The sequence below is a fragment of the Rana temporaria genome, chromosome 12 (genome assembly GCF_905171775.1).
Source record: "Rana temporaria chromosome 12, aRanTem1.1, whole genome shotgun sequence".
Lineage (NCBI taxonomy): Eukaryota > Metazoa > Chordata > Amphibia > Anura > Ranidae > Rana > Rana temporaria.
In genome coordinates, this window is record NC_053500.1 from 136,204,306 (window position 1) to 136,219,217 (window position 14,912).

General features: G+C 50.7%; 1 protein-coding gene across 4 annotated transcripts in view; it reads right to left on the bottom strand.

The window, feature by feature from the left end:
- Nucleotides 1-11,261, bottom strand: part of ARFGEF2 (ADP ribosylation factor guanine nucleotide exchange factor 2) — a 57,498-nt gene extending 46,237 nt beyond the window's left edge. For 2 of the 4 annotated variants that reach the window (XM_040330871.1, XM_040330868.1), the window contains exons 1-2: nt 11,040-11,261; nt 2,885-2,915 (exon numbers count right to left, since the gene is read on the bottom strand). In XM_040330871.1, coding sequence (XP_040186805.1) covers nt 2,885-2,915; nt 11,040-11,172 — 164 coding nt within the window. In that variant the 5' untranslated portion in view covers nt 11,173-11,261. The remainder of the gene's footprint in view (nt 1-2,884; nt 2,916-11,039) is intronic. The other 2 variants (XM_040330872.1, XM_040330869.1) reach the window with 1 other exon arrangement.
- Between the last annotated feature and the right edge of the window lie 3,651 nt (nt 11,262-14,912).

Consider the following 14,912-nt stretch of genomic DNA (forward strand, 5'->3'; position numbering starts at 1 on the left):
ATATAGACAGAGATGAGATATGGAAAGTACACATCTGTATTTATCCCCCCCCCCCCCCCCCAATATTGATCTTGTACAGCGGGCAGTGCCCAGCACACGGATACCGGGAGCAGGAAAGATAACAGAGATATATAAACAGTCTGCAGAGCTTGAGTAAAGGCATCACAAGATAAAGATTAAATACCCCGTATATTCACACCCATTGTGCAAACAGCGTCTCAGAGTCACACGCTGTACAAAAAATAAAAATAAATAAACTTTACCTGGTAACTGAGACACAAACAAATTCACTAGAATGGACACACATTTTATCATACCGTGTGTGTATACATATAACCGTGTTTACAGTTTGAGTCACCCAGATTTATCATTTACACATGGTGAGGGGCCCCAGGGCTTAGGACTGATCTGGAGAACACAGACTTTGTTTTATCAGCATATTATATATATATATATATATATATATATATATATATATATATATATATATATATATATATATATATATATATATATATATATATATATATATATATATATATATATATATATATACACACTTTTTTTACATTTAGTTTTTTTGATCACTTTTATTCCTATTACAAGGAATGTAAACATCCCTTGTAATAGGAAAGGTGTGTGACAGGTCCACTTTAAGGAGAGATGCAGGGTCAATAAGACCCCGCATCTCTCCTCCAGGCTGGAAAGCATGAGATCGTGAATTTTTTTTCACAAACTCATGCTTACTAGCCGCAATTGCGGCTTTGTTTAAATTCCGGTACCCGGGCGTAATGTCATCACATCGTGCCTGGGCCTCCGACGGTCATGATGTCAGATGGTCACCAGTCATCTCTATGCTTCCTATCTGGCGCTGGGCGATTCTTTCTCCGGGCCCCTGATGGCACGGGAGAGGCCCGAGAAGCACCGGATGGCGGTGGGGGGTGGGGTGTCCCTTCCCGCCGCCTATAAGAACAATCAAGCGGTGGAACCGCCGCTATGATTGTTCTTATGGTGCGCAGGATCGCCGCCGAACACAATGATATCTGACTGATGTCTCTAGCTGCACCCATCATTCAGATATCACTGCACAAAGTACAGGACGTCATACGACGTCCACCCGGGATGGGAGATCCCTTCTGTGGACGTCATATGTCTATGTGCGGTATTGAAGTGGTTAAAGCATGTTCTACAGCACAGTGCTTGTGCTGTGCGATTTGGCCCCCTGTATGACCTGAAATACCTGGCTGATCCTGCCAGTTTCTGCCGCCCCCCCTGTAAACTGACCACTGTATATCATGGTGGCTGAGCCCTGACACCTGACTCCCGGCCACTCTCCGCTCCCCATCCAAAGGCTACAGCGGGAGGAGCCGGACGGTCAGGTGACCTCCCGGCAGACGTCAGCGGGAGATCTCGGCTCCTCCCACTGGATCAGAGTAGAAGGGCGGCCAGGAGTCACGTGACAGGCCTGAAGATATCTGCAAAAATGGTATTTAGACGCTTCGTTTTACACAAACTCTAAGGCTGTGTACACACAATCGGTTTATGTGATGAAAACAGTCCGATGGACTCTTTTCATCGGAGGAAGCGATCGTGTGTGGGCCCCCCCATCGGTGTAAAAAAAAAAAAAAAAAAACAATGGAACAAGTTTTAGGTTTTTCCTATAGATAAAAAAACGATAGTAAATTCAGATCATCTGTGTGGAACTCCATCGGAGAAAAATCCACGCATGATCAGAATCAAGTCGACGCATGCTCAGAAGCATTGAACTTAATTTTTTTTCGGCTCCTTGTAGTGTTTTACGTCACCGCGTTTTGGCACCACGGTCGGAATTTAGTCTGATAGTGTTTTTTTTTTTTTTTTTTTTTTTTTTAAGTGTATTTTTGTGCGTGTACTCGAGAGAGGAGCCGGACTGCAGGAGTTGGGAGTAGGCAGGCCTCCCCCAGAGGCAATCTGCCACCTTTCTCCATGCCCCGGGTGGCAATGGCGGGTGTGTGAGGGGGTCCTCCCACACAGCCCGCCCTACCTGCTCCGCTTTGAAGCCCAACGGGGCAGAGGGACTCCCTATAAGGGAGTGAGAGGATTAGCCCGCTCAACCAGCCCCATTAGTCCTTCGCCTCTCTTTTAGAGACCGCGTGGTCAAAGTGCGTGTGTTAACCCAATTTAGAGTGCGTGTGTAGGTGTGGTGGTTTTTGTGGGAGGGGGGTGGGCGTACTAAGCGCAGGCTTACCTCACATAGCACACCCACCGGGAGCCGGGCTGAGACCACCAAACTCAATTCACATGAAGCCAAGACCGGGATCCGAACCCCTAGCTGCAGAGGTGAATGGCTTGTCAGCGCAGTGCCAATCGCGTTGAGCCACCGCAGCTCCCAATAGTCTGATAGTGTTTAGGCAAGACTGATGAAAGTCAGCTTCATCGGATTTCCGATGAAAAAAAATCCATCAGATTTTATTCCATCAGAAATCCGATCGTGTGTAAACAGCATCAGGCTGGGTTCACACCTATGCGAATTGGATGCGGGCTTACACCACATTCCAATTCATAGGACATTTAAAAATGTGTGCATTTTCTGGGCATTGCGGTGCGAACTACAGGCACATAATCTTCTACGGAAACGCATCTGATTCGCAGATGCATTCCGTTGTAACAATTAATTTTCTCCCCTGCCTCACTACACCTCCCCCCCCCCCCCACGCTCAGCTGATCCACAGAGAAAAAAAAAAACGTAGCTGGAATTCGCCACACACGTGTGAATCCAACCTTACAATGCATGTTACGGTGAAGACCGGGTGAAGATGGAAGCCCTGTCAGCGCGGCGCTGGAGGGTCTCGTTTTGGATCCCTCCCCCAACTCTATGTACACAAGATAAAAAGGAAACACTTACTTCTCTGCTTCCAGCTCAGTCCTGATTTCATCTGCAACAGAAAGAAGGATTAATGGCAATGAAAACCTCAGAGAACAAAAAGGCGAAAACAATATTAGCATATATTATGGGCTACGACAAAAAAAAAAAAAAAACCACACCAAAAGTGCAACAACGGGTGCGCTTTTGCCACGTTTTCTACTCATTTTAATAGGGAGGGGCATTTTTGGGTGTACAGTATTTCTTTCCTTGCGCCGAACACGCACCGTGCAGGACTTTTACAAGTGCAACTGACTGGTGTGAGGATTGCCATAGGATTTAACAGTCATGCATTTTTCTTCTGCCTTTGGTAAGGCAAAAAGAGTAGAAAGAGTGATCAGTGTGAAAGGGACCCCCCGAAAAAAAATATTCTAAAAGTGTCTGCGGCTGGTAGTCGTACAACGCCCTGGCAGAGTATTATAGAAGATCTGTGGCATTCAGTCACACACTGGCCTGGCAGAGGATTATTCTAGATTATCTGTAACCCTCAGTCACACACTGGCCCGGAGGAGATTTATAGAGTATTTGCAGACCTCAGTCACACACTGGCCTGGAGGAGATTTATAGAGTATTTGCAGACCTCAGTTACATATTGGCCTGGAAGCGTATTCAATGTCCTCACACACCAGACTGGCATAGAATTATAGGGCATCTGTGGGCCTCGGATGCACACTGGCCTGGCAAAATATTCTAGAGCAGCAATTCTCAACCAGGTTCTGTGGAACCCTAGGATTCCTCCAGAGGTTGCTAGGGGTTCCTTGAGCTGTTTGACCCATCTGATGGTGCCTGTATGATTCTGGGGCCAACTCCTCCTGGCAGAGACAACATTAAACCAATGATCTTTTTAGCCGTCTGTAACGGGGGGCATGCTTCCCGCCGGCCACCAGTGTAAGGGGGGGGGGCAAGCTTCCCGCCGGCCACCAGTGTAAGGGGGCAAGCAAGCTTCCCGCCGGCCACCAGTGTAAGGGGGTGGGGGGCAAGCTTCCCGCCGGCCACCAGTGTAAGGGGGCAAGCAAGCTTCCCGCCGGCCACCAGTGTAAGGGGGCAAGCTTCCCGCGGGCCACCAGTGTAAGGGGGCAAGCTTCCCGCCGGCCACCAGGGCAAGCTTCCCGCCGGCCACCAGGGCAAGCTTCCCGCCGGCCACCAGGGCAAGCTTCCCGCCGGCCACCAGGGCAAGCTTCCCGCCGGCCACCAGGGCAAGCTTCCCGCCGGCCACCAGGGCAAGCTTCCCGCCGGCCACCAGTGCAAGGGGGCAAGCTTACCACCGGCCACCAGTGCAAGGGGGGGGCAAGCTTCCCGCCGGCCACCAGTGCAAGGGGGGGGCAAGCTTCCCGCCGGCCACCAGTGCAAGGGGGGGGGCAAGCTTCCCGCCGGCCACCAGTGCAGGGGGGGGGGGGGCAAGCTTCCCGCCGGCCACCAGTGCAAGGGGGGGCAAGCTTCCCGCCGGCCATCAGTGCAAGGGGGGGCAAGCTTCCCACAGAATTGTTTGTGACAGTGTTCGCCCCTGAGACCTGGAAATCATTTTAAGGATCCCCTGGTGTAAAAGGGTCGAAAAAGGCTATAGTAGAGTTTCAGCGCCATTTTCACACACCAGTCTGAGAGAATTATAAAAGGCAGAGGATTATTATAAATTATCTGCAGCTTTTAATCACACACCGGACCTGGAAGTGCCCCCCCCCCCCCCAGTCACACACACCCGGCCTGGAAGAGCCCCCCAGCCACACACCACCCAGGCAAAGTGTTTGTGACCATCAGGCACACAGCAGCTTGCAGAGTATTGAAGTATTCGGAGCCTTCAGTCACACACACCGATCTGGAAGGAGTATTATGGAGTATTTGTGGCCATTAGCACACGAACCTTCAAAATATTAGAGTATCTGCAGGCCTCATCCACACACCGGCCTGGCAGAGCATTAGAGAGGATCTGTGCCATGAAACCACAAGCAGCAGGGAGAGCAAACATCAGATAAGGTTTCCAGCACAGAGCAAACACGGCAGAGGACACGGCAATACCTGCTTATGTAGGTGACTGGAGCGCTGCTGCAATGCCCACTGCAGTTTGCTTCAAGGGGACCCGTTACATCAGATCCAAGCACACGTCTGTCTTCATACCTCCGAGGAGAATGAACAGCAGACATCTATCGCAAGGGGGGGGGCAAGCTTCCCGCCGGCCACCAGTGCAAGGGGGGGGGCAAGCTTCCCGCCGGCCACCAGTGCAAGGGGGGGGGGCAAGCTTCCCGCCGGCCACCAGGGCAAGGGGGGGGGCAAGCTTCCCGCCGGCCACCAGTGCAAGGGGGGGGGGCAAGCTTCCCGCCGGCCACCAGTGCAAGGGGGGGGGGGGGCAAGCTTCCCGCCGGCCACCAGTGCAAGGGGGGGGGGGCAAGCTTCCCGCCGGCCACCAGTGCAAGGGGGGGGGGGGCAAGCTTCCCGCCGGCCACCAGTGCAAGGGGGGGGGGGCAAGCTTCCCGCCGGCCACCAGTGCAAGGGGGGGGGCAAGCTTCCCGCCGGCCACCAGTGCAAGGGGGGGGGGCAAGCTTCCCGCCGGCCACCAGTGCAAGGGGGGGGGGGCAAGCTTCCCGCCGGCCACCAGTGCAAGGGGGGGGGGGGGGGCAAGCTTCCCGCCGGCCACCAGTGCAAGGGGGGGGGCAAGCTTCCCGCCGGCCACCAGTGCAAGGGGGGGGGCAAGCTTCCCGCCGGCCACCAGTGCAAGGGGGGGGGCAAGCTTCCCGCCGGCCACCAGTGCAAGGGGGGGGCAAGCTTCCCGCCGGCCACCAGTGCAAGGGGGGGGGGGGGCAAGCTTCCCGCCGGCCACCAGTGTAAGGGGACAAGCTTCCCGCCGGCCACCAGTGTAAGGGGACAAGCTTCCCACTGAATTGTTTGTGACAGTGTATTCTCTTCTCAGGCCCCCCGGACATACCGAGCTAGAGGCCCACCAAGTCACACACTCACCTCCTTGTTCTCCGTAAATAATTACTTCCACAACAATCTACAGATAAGTATAATACATCTGACAACGTCTCTTCCTACAACAACGGTACTCGGTGCTCGCTGTGCACCCAACGCAAAGACTGAGCTGCGGAAGACGGCTCTTGGTGCGGACTAAAGATCGGTGATCGCTAGGACAATGGTCACATGATCGCTGAACCTTCCTACACACCCCCCCCCCCCCCAATCTGAAGCTGCATCTGTCCCCCACCACCTCAAAGACCAAGAACCTAGAGATCAAAGACCGCTGATCATTCGGTTCTCGGTCTTCGGCTAGCAGAGAGCCGGTCACTGTCAGCTCTGTCTGCTCTGCCCCATCAGCAGTGCGCTGAGAGACTAAGGGGTTGATTTACTAAAACTGGAGAGTGCAAAATCTGGTGCAGTTGTGCATGGTAGCCAATCAGCTTCCAGATTTTATAGTCAAAAACTTAACGTTTGTTTTTGTGGTATTTTGCACATTGTTCTGTGGCTGGAGGGGAATATTTTTTTCTTCAACAAAAGTGGAGTTTGTCTGACGCATAAATGTGTTCAAGGAAGTGCCCCCCAATATCTATGCGAACAATTAAAATTAAAATGCCACAACCCCCATCGCATTCTCCGTTCCACCAACCAAAAACTACTCCAGATACCCAAGGCCAGATACAAGTCCAAAAGGAGAACGAAGATTTGCAGTCCAAGGACCTAGACTGTGGAACGCACTACCAGTCAGCATCCGAATGGAAGTGAATCACCAGGCCCTTCAGGAATAAACTCATCTATTCTGAAGGCAAAATACATTAGGGAATGGATACCTAGCGCCCTGAGGCGATTCAGTTCACATGTGCTGCGCTATACAAGTTTCTCACTCACTTACTCTTTAAATTACATAAATGAGTATTGAATAAATGGTATTACCAGCAGTTTCCATAGGTGGACTGCTCTCCGATCTTCATTTCTGGTAAGAATGCATCGGAGATAAAGGGGTGCCAGAGGTGCAAATAAGACAAATCTGAGGACGAGGATCACTACTGTCTGCCATTGTTACTATAACAGGAGGAGATAACAGGTAATGTACCCTGAAGAGTCCTGAGAATGAGGATCACTACCGTCTTCCTTTACACACCTGAGAATGAGGAGGATCACTACCGTCTTCCTTTACACACCTGAGAATGAGGAGGATCACTACCGTCTTCCTTTACACACCTGAGAATGAGGATCACTACTGCCTTCCTTTACACACCTGAGGATCACTACTGCCTTGCTTTACACACCTGAGGATCACTACTGCCTTGCTTTACACACCCGAGGATCACTACTGCCTTGCTTTACACACCCGAGGATCACTACTGCCTTGCTTTACACACCCGAGGATCACTACTGCCTTGCTTTACACACCCGAGGATCACTACTGCCTTGCTTTACACACCCGAGGATCACTACTGCCTTGCTTTACACACCCGAGGATCACTACTGCCTTGCTTTACACACCTGAGGATCACTACTGAGGATAAGGATCACTACTGCCTTCCTTTACACACCTGAGGATCACTGCAGCCTTCCTTTACACACCTGAGGATCACTACTGCCTTCCTTTACACACCTAAGGATCACTACTGAGCATTAAGGATCACTACTGCCTTCCTTTACACACCTGAGGATCACTACTGCCTTCCTTTACACACCTGAGGATCACTACTGAGGATAAGGATCACTACTGTTTTCCTTGACACACCTGAGGATCACTGCAGCCTTCCTTTACACACCTGAGGATCACTGCAGCCTTCCTTTACACACCTGAGGATCACTACTGCCTTCCTTTACACACCTGAGGATCACTACTGCCTTCCTTTACACACCTGAGGATCACTACTGAGGATAAGGATCACTACTGTTTTCATTGACACACCTGAGGATCACTACTGCCTTCCTTTACACACCTGAGGATCACTACTGAGGATAAGGATCACTGCAGCCTTCCTTTACACACCTGAGGATCACTGCAGCCTTCCTTTACACACACCGAGGATCACTACTGCCTTCCTTTACACACACCCGAGGATTACTACTGCCTTCCTTTACACACCTGAGGATCACTACTGCCTTCCTTTACACACCCGAGGATCACTACTGCCTTCCTTTACACACCCGAGGATGAGGATCACTGCACCCTCCATTATTACAATAGCAGAGGGAAATACAAATAAATAAATCAAACTGAAGGCTGAGGATCACTACCTGGCTCCAGTATTTCTATACCAGAAGGAGATATCAGGTGATGTACACATCAGAGGATGAGGATCACTACTGGGATCCCAGTAATTACTAGAACAGGTAAGGTGTGATCCCCTCGGCTGTAGAAATACCTGTCCAGGGGCGATATCTTATGACTGAATGGGAACACTTTGAAAAGGTCTCGGAATCCCCGCGGTGAGCGATGAACGCGATGAACACGAAGAACTGGCCTAACCGGTAAAACCAGCAGAGCGGAAGCAGAATCTGCTCCTGAACACCGCGCCGACACCACGCCGATTGTGACATTTATTTCCCACAACTATAGTCAGAGAAGGAATGTGGGAGAGGGGGAACCGTAGGCCTGGCACAGTGACGATGTATAGGAGAGGATCGGGATAACACAGAGGGAGCACCGGCCCAACGCATTACCTCTGTACACTAATAAAATAGAGCAATTGTTATTCACACAAACATGACCATCGGTACAACCAGGAGCAGAAACACCAGAATCTCTGTACTAATGTTCTCATCATAGGAAGAAGACACACAGGTCTCCAAAGGCCCGGCTCTGAAGAAGAGGGGAAACCCCTTGAAACGCGTCGGCCTTTGGAGAACTGCGTGTCTTCTTCCTATGATGAGAACTTTAGTACAGAGATTCCGGTATTTCTGCTCCACTCTATTACTATGTGTCCGTCCGTCCCCCCCCCCCCCCCCCCCATTCCTGTGTGTACCTCACCCCCTCTGGAGGAAGATAGGGAGGCATGCACAGTGTACAGAGTGGTACATAGGGGGGCATGCACAGTGGGGTGTGTATAATGTTGGGGGAGGGGGGTATGCAAAGAGGTGTGTACAGGGGGGTACATAGGGGAGTGTGTAGAGCATACAAATGGATATACAGAGAGTTACATAGGAGTATGTATAATGTACAGGGGTTATAAAGAGGGGTGTGTCCACAGGGGCATGTAAAAGAGTCTGTACAGTGTACTGGGGGGGGTATACAGAGGGGTATATACAGTGTACTGGGGGGGGTATACAGAGGGGTATATACAGTGTACTGGGGGGGGGGTACACAGAGGGGTGTGTACAGTGGAGGTACACAGAGGGGTGTGTACAGTGGAGGTACACAGAGGGGTGTGTACAGTGGAGGTACACAGAGGGGTGTGTACAGTGGAGGTACACAGAGGGGTGTGTACAGTGGAGGTACACAGAGGGGTGTGTACAGTGGAGGTACACAGAGGGGTGTGTACAGTGGAGGTACACAGAGGGGTGTGTACAGCGGAGGTACACAGAGGGGTGTGTACAGCGGAGGTACACAGAGGGGTGTGTACAGCGGAGGTACACAGAGGGGTGTGTACAGCGGAGGTACACAGAGGGGTGTGTGTATGGAGTACAGGGGGCATACAGAGGGGTGTGTACAGAGGGGTATACTGGGGGTTATTAGTGGGATATGTACTGGAAAGTATACAGAAGTTGTATTGTGGGGTATGTATTAAGAAGTATACAGAGGGGTATAGCGGGGGTATCTGTATACACAAATAGGGGGTATGTATTGTGAGGTGTATATATAGAGGTGTATGTAGGAGGGTATACATTGAGAGGTGTACTGAGGGGTATCGGGGGGAGGGGTGTGTATTGGGAAGATTACAGAGGAGTATATGTGGCTTACACAGAGGAGTATGTAGGAGGATATTGGGAAGTATACAGGAGGGGTATATAGGGGAGTGTATATTATTTGGGGGGTTGTGTTGGAGAGTATACATTGAGGGGACTATGTATTGTGAAGAATACAGAGGGGTACATAGGGGGGGGGGGTATTATTTAGGGGGTATGGAGGATATAGGTTGAGGGATATTATTTGGGGGTACACATGAGTATGTAGAGGGGGTATATTATAGGGGGTGTCTGAGGGATATATAGGGGGGGTATATATTATCTGGGGGTGTATTGAGGGGTACATATTGGGGGTATACAGAGGAGTATATAGGGGGGTTTATTGAGGGGTACATATTGGGGGTATACAGAGGAGTATATTGAGAGATATATTATTTGAGGGGTATGTAGGAGGGTATACATTGAGTATATAGGGGGGTGTACTGTGGGGTACATATTGGGGGTATACAGGAGTATATAGGGGGGTGTATTGAGAGAGATATTATTTGAGGGGTATGTAGGAGGGTATATAGGAGGGGTGTACTGTGGGGTACATATTGGGGGGTATACATTGAGTATATAGGGGGGTGTACTGTGGGGTATATATTGGGGGTATACAGAGGAGTATATAGGGGGGTGTACTGTGGGGTACATATTGGGGGGTATACATTGAGTATATAGGGGGGTGTACTGTGGGGTACATATTGGGGGTATACATTGAGTATATAGGGGGGTGTACTGTGGGGTACATATTGGGGGTATACATTGAGTATATAGGGGGGTGTACTGAGGGGTACATATTGGGGTATACATTGAGTATATAGGGGGGTGTACTGTGGGGTACATATTGGGGGTATACATTGAGTATATAGGGGGGTGTACTGTGGGGTACATATTGGGGGTATACATTGAGTATATAGGGGGGTGTACTGAGGGGTACATATTGGGGTATACATTGAGTATATAGGGGGTGTACTGTGGGGTACATATTGGGGGTATACATTGAGTATATAGGGGGGTGTACTGTGGGGTACATATTGTGGGGTATACAGAGGAGTATATAGGGGGGTGTACTGTGGGGTACATATTGGGGGTATACATTGAGTATATAGGGGCTGTACTGTGGGGTACATATTGGGGGGTATACATTGAGTATATAGGGGGGTGTACTGTGGGGTACATATTGGGGGTATACATTGAGTATATAGGGGGGTGTACATATTGGGGGTATACATTGAGTATATAGGGGGGGTGTACTGAGGGGGGGTACATATTGTGGGGGATGTCTCACCCCGGGCCACCTCGCAGGCTCTCCTGAGCTGCCCGTGCTGGGTCTTGCGGAGCTCCCGGTCGGTGAGGATCCTCTCCAGCGCCCGGCAGATGAACATACTTTTGGTCTCCCCCGCCTCTTGCATCCCCACCATCACCTCAGCACAGCGCCGCCATCTTCCGCTCCATCACATGACCCCGGCGCGCCACGCCCACTTCCATGCTGGCAAACCAAAGGTCTCCCCGTGGGAGCTCCGCCGACGTCAACGGGGAGGGCGTGTCCGCCTAATGACAGCTGTCAGATCTACTTCAGCTTCCGAGGTGGGCGGAGCGAAGGGAGACTTTACCTGGCGGCAGCCATCTTTCCGAAGCCACATGGAGACACTTTATGTTCATGAGAAGACTATTGGGTGAAAGTCATCAGGTGATAGCGAGGGTGGAAGGTGATTGGCTGCCGCAGATCTTCCATCTATCACACACCTCCGATGACTGGCAGCAGAAGAAAGGACACGCTCCCTGCCAACGCACCCACCAATGGGAAAGTCACCTGTAGTAGGCGGGGCAGTGACACATAGAGAGCTCTGTCTGTATGTGAACTTATACATCACTTCCAACTACAGTACCAGCCAAAAATCTGCACTAAACATGATGATTCACCTTCCTCTTATTATGAGGATTCACAGACATAGGAAGTCACTGGAAAAATGTCATCTTCTCCAATCTTACACTTACCCCCTCCTCGCCCTCTCACCATACAGGCCATGGGCATAGCTCCCAACTGTCCCGGATTTGGAGGGACTGTCCCGGATTTGGAGCAATGTCCCTCTGTCCCTCATTCCTCCTCATTTTGGTCTGATCTATATAGATATATGTATAAAATGCACGTTTTATCTATCAAAAAGTGTTTCCCAGTGCTAAACCTTTCATCCGATTTCTAAATTGCTGCATTTATAAATTCTAAAAGCCAATATAAAGGAATAGTAATGGTAAAAAAGCTCTTGTGGGTTTAACCAATATTGTTATATGTACAATTCTCCTTTAAAGCGGTTCTCCACCCTAAAGTGAAGTCCCGCTGATCGGAACCCTCCCCCCCTCCGGTGTCACATTTGACACCTTTCAGGGGGGAGGGGGGTGCAGATACCTGTCTAAAGACAGGTATTTGCACCCACTTCCGGCCCGGCATTCACGGGCAAAAGACGGGCATTCCGTCACATCCCGTCGCCCCCCCCCGTTGTGTGCTGGGAACACTCGGCACACAGCGGGAGCCAATCGGCGGGTGCGGCGCGACTCGCGCATGCGCCGTAGGGTAGCCGCAGCGCTTCACTTCCTGGTTCCCTCAGCGTGGATGGAGGGGGGAGCAGCAGGGTGACGAGCGATCGCTCGTCCTCTGCTGCGGACGCCGCTGGACTCCAGGACAGATAAGTGTCCTAATATTAAAAGTCAGCAGCTGCAGTATTTGTAGCTGCTGGCTTTTAATATTTTTTTTTGGCGGAACATCCGCTTTAAGGGGGCGTGTGAAGGGGTGTGTCCTATGCCTGCATATTTTTGCCTATAGCTGTCCCTCATTCCCATTTCAAAAAGTTGGGAGGTATGCATGGGTGTCATCTCAGTCCTATACTTGCACCCATAGGAACTCTCAGTACTGAGGGTGACACTTTGGTTTATCCCCCAGGTTCTCCAGTGTATGGGATACTTCACAGATTGTTATCAGTGGGTAAGGACAGGACTGAGCCTATTACAGTATAATATGACATAACACTGGCTGTGCTATGAGAGAGTCATCACCTTCTTTGGACAAGGACAGATCTCTAAATAAGCTCATTAAGACCTCAACTAGGTTTTGGGGGTCATCTCTTCAAGGTTCAGGGCAGGTTATCTTAATTAGTTCATTTGGGCCCCTGGTAGGTTACAGGAGATCAATATCTTCTCAGGGTCAGGACAGGTCCTCTTAATGAGCCTATTAGAGCCCTGAATGGGAGATGGAGGGTCATCACCTTCTCAGGGTCACAACATATGTTCCTAAGGAGACCAATAAGAACCTCAACTAGGTTATGGGGTCATCTTCTCAGAGTCTGGACAGGTCATCTTAGAGAACCCATTAAAGCCTCTGTTGGGTTATGGGGGGGGGGTTGTAAATCACCTTCTTGGGGTCAGGATGAGTCCTTTTAATCAATCCGTTAGAACCTCAGCTAGGTTGAGGGGTCATCTTACCCAGACCAAGGGGGTCCTTTAGGGCAGTGGTCATCAACGCCTGTCCTCAGGGCCCACTAACAGGCCAGATTTTATGTATTACCTTGGGGGAGATGCAGACTAGAATACTGCAATCACTGAGCACAAATGATATCAGCTGTGATGCATTTCAGTTATCTTGCAAACCTGGCCTGTTAGTGGGACCTGAGGACAGGGTTGATGACCACTGCTTTAGGGCTTCAGCCAAGACTTGATCTGGTGTCTTACATGGAGAAAGGGGCTACTACCATTAATGAATTATATTATCCAAGTTGGGCTGCTGAGCAGGGGTCCGGCTCTACTCAATTGTGCATTTCAGGAGGAGAAGACAATAGCTCAAGCCCTTCTAATAACCTATTCATGACACTTGGGCATAACATCACTTATGACACTTGGGAAACCTCACTATAGCGTGGCTATAGGCAGGTTCGTAGTGTAGCACCCTGAAAAATGCAATGAAGCCATCACTGGAGTGCATGCAGTGAGTGGCTTATTTATATATACCGTATTTATCGGCGTATACCGCGCACTTTTTTGCCCTGAAAATCAGGGCAAAATCGTGGGTGCGCGGTATACGCAGATACCCGCTTTCCTGCGCCGAGTTTGAATACTGCGCCGACATATACCGAGCGCAGTGCGCTCGTGTATTGTCGGGCAGTCTCGGGTCCTCTCGCGCTGACGTCCTGGACGTACAGGACGTCAGCGCGAGAGTTGCCGAGCCTGCCCGACGATACACGAGTGTACTGCGCTCTGTATATGTCGGCACGGGAAACGAGCGGGGAGGACGCGAGGACGCCGCAGAAGGACGCCGGACCCGACGAAGAGGGCACCCGAAGCCGCAGACGGACGCCGGACCCGACAAGGCCGCCGATGGACGCCGCGCAAGACACCAAAACTGTAAGTACAAAAAAACTTTTTTCCCGCAGGATTATCGAAGCCTCTAAGGGCCTCTTGTGGCCCTTTATTATATTGATGACCCCACGATCACACTGCCATTTCAGGGGTCTCCCCCGCCCTTCCTTCTGCTGGGGGCAGGCTGGCGGCTCTTATCGGCTGGTCCAGTCTTGTGGCCGCACAATGTCATCCTTCCTCATTACACCGTGCCCTTTGAAGTCCATTCTTCAGAGTTCTGGAGGAGGAGATCGTGTTACCAAGACGCCATCTGCTGCGTGTTTCCTGGACGATTCTCCTGGCACCGCTGCCTCCATCTATAAAAGGTCCACAAATAACTCCGCTGTCAAAGTCAGGCTGAAGGAGATTTTGAGTGCCGCACTGCCGCGTGAATCATGGCGGGCCGAGCCAGGAGATGTCCAAGGGGCCGGTAATTGAATGGTGAATTTTCACAGACTGTAAACAGCTGCAGCTGCTAATACCCGAAGGCACTACCGATGGCACTATTTCATTTGCAGTCATTATTCGTTTTCGGAACGTACGACGACAGATGATAATATTTTATTTATCTTTAAAAGGTGACAAAGTGGTGCTTGAACATCCGCCAGTAACTGCACCATTTAGGAGGGATATACGGTTGACAGAGATAACATGCACGGATGTTGTGTTATGAGAAGGAGGTGGGGAGAGATGTCTACCATCCCACCACCATTCCAACACCTACCATAAAATACCCGCCAACCCAGCCAACATCATTGGCACACATACAGCTGAT